Genomic DNA, 6,781 nt, shown 5'->3' with positions numbered 1-6,781 from the left:
TCCAAAGGTTATTTTGCCCTGTTTTAACATTCCAAAGATTTGAGGCATAAGGCAGTCCTTCTGGGATGGCAGCTCTGGTGCCATTTTAATGTGGCTCTGTATATATTGCTGTTTACAGGGCAATTCAGGCATGCAATCCGTTTCGAAAATTCCCCTTCAGGTGTTGTTTTACTGAGTGCCTTCACATTAGTGCCCTCATTTTCAGTAGAAGATGAGTTATTACACTCCCATTTCACACTTGGCTATCTCTGAGGGGAGATAGCTTATGCAGGAAACACGTTACACAACTTATTTATTCTTCACAATCATGTTCTCAAATTTTGGTCGGTGGATCAGCAATATCAGCATCACCTAAAAACGTGTTAGAAATGCAAATTCTGGGGCTCATTCCAGACCTGCTGAATCAGAAACTCTGGAGTGGTGCCAAGTGACCTGGGTTCCAGCAAGCTCTCCAGGGGATTCGGGTGCCCGACAAAGTTTGTAAACCACTGCCTTACAATAACGCTACAAAGTCAGCATAATTATCTCCATTTTACAGGGTAATTCAGGCACAGCAAAGGCAACTGGTCCAGCACTACACAGGTGTAATTGGGATACCAGGATTCTGATCCAGGTAGCTTGCTTCCAGAAACGTGACCTTGGAGAGCACCACCAAGTTAACATTAGAAGCAGAAGTGGGATCATGAGCCGTGCTAGGCGCTGGGACCTCGGGCACTCGCTCTGACCGTTGCTCTAGAAGAAGGAATGGGACTGGGGGTCTCCGGCTAGAGATATGCTGGTTACACCCAGAAAGGATGGGCGGGGAGACAGGCTGGGGAGGTCCCTTTAAAAGATTGAGCCTGGTGAGCGGAACTGTGGAGCACGGTTGGGAGGCGCGCCCGGAAGGCCGAAAACGCTGCACCGGAAGTGTGTTAGTAGAGGGGGAACCGCAACGCCCAGGCCTCACGGTTATGGGCCGCAACAAGAAGAAGAAGCGAGATGGCGACAACCGACGGCAGCGGCTCATTCTCAGCTTCGACGAGGAGAAGCGGCGGTGAGTGCTAAGGCTGGACCACATACCCTCCGGCTACCGGGCAAGGCCTACGACAAGTCCCGGCCGCGCACGCTCACGCAGAGGGCCCTTCCGGCCCCGCCCTCTTGGCGTGCTGAGGAGCTCCGCTTGCACTCCCTCTGGTGGAATGGAAGGGGCCGCTTTCGACCCCAAGGTTGTGGAGTGGAATCGCCCGCCCTGCCCTCCCTTTGCTCTCTGGGCACCCCAAATTGCCGGGGATCTGCTGTGTGCGCGACCAGAGAGCTGGGAGTTAGGGTTTCAGAGCAATGGCTTTGACCTCTGTAGCCCAGCCCAACTTCCCCTCACGTAGTACTCTCAGCGGTTGGTGATAAATGATGAATTAAATGAGTGGCTTAAATTCATTTATTCACTCAGCAGGCATTTACTCCCTCGGTGGCATATGGTGATGGGCCGACGAGAAACCTAGTGTTGGAACCCGGAATGGATGGAAATGGTGCAGTCAGTGCTACAGAGCGGCGAAGGGGCTGAGATCAGATAGACAGAGGGAGGAAGGGAAAAATGCTGGGGCATCCACAGGCCCTACACAGATGGGTTCAGGGGCAAGTGTCCCGGGGAAATGCAGTGTTGGTCCAGCAGAAAGTGTAGAGGTCTGGATAGGGTGGCCTTGAAAGTCCTACTAGGCGTGGCTTAATTCACTGGGGAATGGAATTCAACAGTTTAAAAGAGGCCTCACATGTTTTAGGTTCAAAGGCCCACAATTTATGCTCATCACCTGGACTGGACCTATTGCTTGAAGCTGAGAGCCCTGGAAGGTAGTAGGTAGAAAGAGGCAGCATCTCCCTCATTTTCCTAACCTCACACTCAGTGACCTTGGGCAAGTAACCCAGCCTCTGTGTGCCTCCGACCCTATCTGTAAAACAGGGACTGGTACTTACTGTTAGGGTGGTGGATGACATGGGCTGTTAAAGAGTTCACAAAGAGAAGGAAAGGCAGAGAGCAGAGTTTTATTCACTTTTCAAGAAGGGAAAGGGGCAAGGTGTGGAGAGAGACACCTGCACTGAGAGGTGAAGGCTTTGAGTTTTTACTGGGTTACAAATGGATTATAAAAAGGTGGGGTGTTGTTATTGTGTGGCCCCTGGGCTGTTAGGGGCGTTGTAACAAAAGTTTCCATTGGTTTTGTGAAAGCTGCAGTTTGCTCCAGTGTTATCTTCTGCCTGTGGCTCTGGGGGCTGGTCAGTCATGTTCTATCCTTGCTGTCCAGTAATTCCCGGTCCTGGGGACATAAGATCAGAAGAGTAAAATAGCAGTCATGTTTAACATGGCCATGGCCCTTGCTCGGCAAATGGTGCCGTGACAGCAAATGGCATTGGCTTTGTCCTTTCACTACCGCTTGTGAGGATTACATGAGTTAACACATGTACATATTTGGAATGGTGCCTGGCACATCATGAGTGCAATTTAGCTATTTCTAGAGCTAGTCTTTCTTTCCCTCCGTCTCCTGACTCTCCCTTGCCTCTTTCCTGTAGGGAGTACCTCACAGGCTTCCACAAGAGGAAGATGGAGCGGAAGAAGGCAGCCATAGAAGAGATCAAGCAGCGGCTCAAGAAGGAACAGAAGAAGCTCCGGGAGGAGGTACAGAGGGGGAGGGCAGGAGAGTCTCTGATTCCTAGGGGACCTGCAGCCTTGCATGGCCTGAATGGCGGATCTGCAGGGGTGAGGGGAGGTGTGAGCAGGCCTGGGAAGCAGATTGTACAGGCAGAGACACTGGGCCCAGGTCTAGGGAAGGTTTAGGATGGAACCTCCTGGTCTTTCATTCACTCGCCCTGGAGGCAAGCAGTGCCCCTCCCTGACGTGGGCCCGAAAGGCCATCAGACTCACTGTGTTCCTTTCCCTTTTGGTTTCAGCGCCACCAGGAATACTTGAAGATGTTGGCAGAGAGAGAGGAGGCGCTGGGTAAGTCCTGTCCGTGGCTTTACCTGGATAATAGCCAACAGGCCTGGGTTTATTTATCCCTTAGTAAGTGGGAGGGTAGGAGTGTGGGGACTGCACAGAAGTTGATTTCCTTAAGGGGTCTTGGTGATGACCTAGGGGTCAGGGGTGGTCCTTGGGTACCTCTAAATGTGAGTGGATCAGAGACAAGGAGGAGGCCCAAACCTCTTGGTAAAACAACCCTGAGCAAACAGCCCAGTTTCTGGGGCCTGGAGGGACTAGGGGTAGAGGGGGAGGGGCAGCTGCAGCTCCTGGTGTCACACTGGGCTTATCTTAGGTGAGGAGCAGGTGATCTGAGGTTTTCCCTGAACACAAAAGGAGGAGTTGGGTCATTTACACTTATTGGCAGGCAGGCTCTGGAGCCAGCGACTTTCCGGTGGTCTCCCGTAGAGTAGAGAGGGCCACTGCACTCCAGGATTGGGAGGGGCTAGAGCCTGTTTACTGATGCCCTGGGACTGAGGCCTGGCTCTGCTCCCGCCCTCCACAGAGGAGGCGGATGAACTGGACCAGCTGGTGACGACAAAGACAGAGTCAGTGCAGTACGACCATCCCAACCACACAGTTACCGTGACCACCGTCAGCGACCTGGACCTGTCCCGGGCCCGGCTGCTTGGACTGCCCCCACCTGAGGTGAGTGTCACTCCCAGCCCTGGGGAAGAAGGGGCTCGGGGCAGCCTGGCTTATCAGGGATTGCTAAGTGCTGGTCCATGCCATGGAGATTCCAATGCAAGGAGCTCCTTCCCTCCTGTGTCTGGACAAAATCCTGGAGCACTGGGGATTCAGAGGCCAGTTCCACCACCAAGCAGTTATGGCAGCCTGCACATCTCTTTGCCTTCCCTCTTCCCTTCATTGGTAAACTGGAGTTCGCTGATGGTAGAACCTGCCTTGTGGAATTGCTGTGAGGTCAAGAGTGAACCCACGAGAAGCACTGAACATAGTTGTTTACTGTGATCACATCTGTGTGTGCTGACAGTGAGTTTTCAACCAATGGGGTGTGAGTTATTAGTGGGTTACAACCAGAATTTTAAAAAGAGAGAAAAATAGCCCTGGCCTGTGTGACTCAGTGGTTGGAGCGTCATCCCGTAACCGAGGGGTTGCGGGTTTGATTTCCAGTCAGGGCACATATCTAGGTTTCGGGTTCATCCCTGGTTCAGTCGCGGGTGTGTGTGCGACGCCTGGTCCAGACATTAAAAATCCCTGGTGCCTGTGTGGATCCCTAGTCTGGGTGCGTATGAAGGCAACTGATGGATGCTTCTCTCACATCCATGTTTCTCTGTCTCCCTTCCTTTCTCTAAAAAAGCAAATGAAAATGTCCTCAGGGGAGGATAAAAAAAGAGAGAGAGAGAGAGAATTATCATTGAAAATATTGAGAAGCATCACAGTAAGTTTGTTTCAGTTAAAGTCGTGTCTGTGTGGGTGGCGTAGGAATTTATGTACATGTACTGTATATCCACAGTTACAAGGTAAACCACATTTCCTACCGTGGGTTACAGTGTGCTTAAGTCCCAGAGCTGCTGCTTTATCACATCTTATGTGCATCCTCTATTTTGTGCTCCATCTTCTGAAAGGTTTGATGCAAAGACAAGTCTTGCCCCGCTTTTAGAGTTCTCCCATCTGTGAGTGCTGAGGGGACGCCGAGGCAGTGGAAGACCGACACACAGCTCGCCCCGGCGTAACCCCCGTCTCAGGCACACACCGCCTTCCTCGAGCCCCAGCCAGGGCCTGGGAGGCTGCGGATCAGGACTCCGCTCTGCAGAGCCACGATTGCCCAGGCCTCCGAATCCACTGCTCTCTGATAGTCTTTTTTTCCTATGCTTCTTTAGCAAGGGGCTGGGCCCGTGTCTGAGGAGGAGGTGTCATCCATGGAGAAGCCGACCAAATCCTTACCCAGGAAGTCCAGAGACCCCCTACTATCCCAGCGGTGAGCCCCGGCCTGTTCTCCCCTCTGACCCTGCTCTGCATGGCTGGCATTGGTGACCCAGTCTGCAGAGCCACCTCCTGCTGGCTTGTGCGGGGTGGCATGGGGCAGGTGTGGGGCCCAGAGCAGCCCTCTCCTTTGCCTGTCAGGTGGTCCTCAGCTCCTCCTCATTGTCCCTCACCCCCACCCCCCAAGAACGGCCGGCCCTAGGGCCCTTTGTGTCTGGGGTGAGGGCCTTTCTCTCCCTGAGCTAAGGAGCTGACAGGCCCCCTGGGTCAAAGCAGGCTGCCTCTGGAGTGGGCTCGGTACTCCAAGATTCAGGGCTTGTCCTGATTTCCCTTCCGTGAGCTGGGCTGTCAGTCACCCCAACCCAACCTTTTACTCATGCCCTGTTCCCCAGGGTAAACTGAGGCCCCAGCATCACTAGCCTTCTACCCTTCCACAGGATTTCCTCTCTCACAGCATCGTTGCACGCACACAGTCACAAAAAAGTCAAGAGGAAACGTCCCCAACGGGCCCAGGACTCTACCAAGAAGCCCCCAAGTGCCACACGTACCAGCAAGACCCAGCGCCGCCGGCTGACTGGCAAAGCCCAGCACAGCGGAGAGTGAGCCCGAGCACCAGGCTGGGCCCCAGCCTAGGCTGCAAGGGATCTGCACTGTTTCCGCTTGGCTGTCCCCTCAGCCCAGCCTGCACAGAGGCCTGGGGCTTTTACCCCAGAAGTAGCAGGCAGCTGAGAACTAGCCTCCCTCAGGAGGAATCTTCAGGGCCAAATTTGGAGCATCTTCCCAAATGTATACCCCACTGGGCCTTCATCAGATTTGCAAAACTAAGCACAGTGTGGTTTGTTTATCTTTGGCCTTGATGCCACACACTGATGGTAGGCTTCTAGGGTGGTGGGCATGGTCGTGGAGTTGGATGCACCCTCGTCCTCCAACAGTTGTCCCTGTGGGTGGGAAAAGGCAGCGTCAGCTCTGGGCCCCTTAATCAAGGGTGCAGATCAGCATAACCACTGGTAGAATCCAGAGTGCACCTGCTGCGCTGAAAAGCGGGCTGCTGGGGCAGGTGGGTGAGCTGTGCCAAGCTCTGCCCTTTACTGGCTGAGATGTAGGGCCTGTCCCTTCTTAGTTTCCTTCATCTCCTCAGCTGAAATTGAAATGGTGGAAGCAGGCGAATTGGGGAACATTCCCCACCTCCCAAACTGGGGCAGCTCCCAGGCTTCCAGCAGCTCCCAGGTGCAAGGAGTGATTAATCCTTAAAGAAAATGCATCTTGCCTGAAAGTGTGACCCTTTGCAAGGTGTTCTGCAAGGCTGCCATTTCTTTCCACCCCCTCCAGTACTTCAGGTTTGGCTTCAGAGCTGTTGAAAACCAGCCTTGTCCCTTCTTGCCCCAACTTATTAGTGACCTACCTCACATACCCTGCTGTTCCCCTGACCAAGAAGGGCCCTTGGCAGAATCCACCTGCAAAAGGTAAGACGTGGTACCATCAGGGACAACCAGAGTGCTGTCCTGGAGCATTCTCAGACTCCTCCCTTGCCACTTCTGGTTCCTGTGATTCCTGGCTGGAGCACAGGGATTCCATGTGGAACGCTGGTTAGGACACCCATGCTGGGATGCTGGGCCTTAACACTAGGACTGAAAGGGGACTAAGATGTGCTCTCATCCCCGGCGAAGTTCATGAACATGGAAGAGATTGTCTAGAGCGGGAGAGTGCTGTGACGGGGGTGCTGGAGCCCCTCCCCGCAGGCCCGTCCCCTACATTGTGCACACCCAGGAGCGGTGGCTGTTAGGCTGTGCCGGGGGTGGGGTGGGGGGCGCAGGTGCTTTCCCATGTCACCATTAAAACCTGCCCCGATACTAT

General features: G+C 53.7%; 1 protein-coding gene across 2 annotated transcripts; it reads left to right on the top strand.

Moving 5' to 3' along the window:
• The first annotated feature begins 878 nt into the window (after positions 1–878).
• Positions 879–5,936, top strand: NOL12 (nucleolar protein 12). 2 transcript variants are annotated; one of them, XM_054574414.1, is made up of 6 exons: positions 879–1,033; positions 2,539–2,644; positions 2,917–2,965; positions 3,489–3,631; positions 4,825–4,922; positions 5,365–5,929. In XM_054574414.1, the coding sequence occupies exons 1-6, from the start codon at positions 951–953 to the stop codon at positions 5,528–5,530; spliced, it is 645 nt and encodes a 214-aa protein (XP_054430389.1). In that variant the 5' UTR covers positions 879–950; the 3' UTR covers positions 5,531–5,929. The 2 variants fall into 2 exon arrangements, with proteins under 2 accessions (XP_054430389.1, XP_054430386.1); XM_054574411.1 differs by lacking the exon at positions 879–1,033 and adding an exon at positions 1,132–1,205 and having other exon boundaries at positions 5,365–5,936.
• The last annotated feature ends 845 nt before the right edge of the window (positions 5,937–6,781 follow it).

The sequence above is a fragment of the Pteronotus mesoamericanus genome, unplaced genomic scaffold, assembly GCF_021234165.1.
Source record: "Pteronotus mesoamericanus isolate MK-2021 breed Mesoamerican mustached bat unplaced genomic scaffold, CSHL_Meso_final contig_263, whole genome shotgun sequence".
In the NCBI taxonomy this organism is placed as follows: Eukaryota; Metazoa; Chordata; class Mammalia; order Chiroptera; family Mormoopidae; genus Pteronotus; species Pteronotus mesoamericanus.
Note: the sequence above shows the minus strand (reverse complement) of the source record. Positions and strands in the feature narration are given on the sequence as shown.

What these genes read in the sequence shown, in the direction of transcription:
- NOL12 (XM_054574414.1), top strand. Translation starts at nt 951, where the DNA reads ATGGGCCGCAACAAGAAGAAGAAGCGAGATGGCGACAACCGACGGCAG. An exon ending in TTGGACTGCCCCCACCTGAG is followed by an intron (nt 3,632 to 4,824) that starts GTGAGTGTCACT and finishes ATGCTTCTTTAG; the next exon opens with CAAGGGGCTGGGCCCGTGTC. An exon ending in GACCCCCTACTATCCCAGCG is followed by an intron (nt 4,923 to 5,364) that starts GTGAGCCCCGGC and finishes ACCCTTCCACAG; the next exon opens with GATTTCCTCTCTCACAGCAT.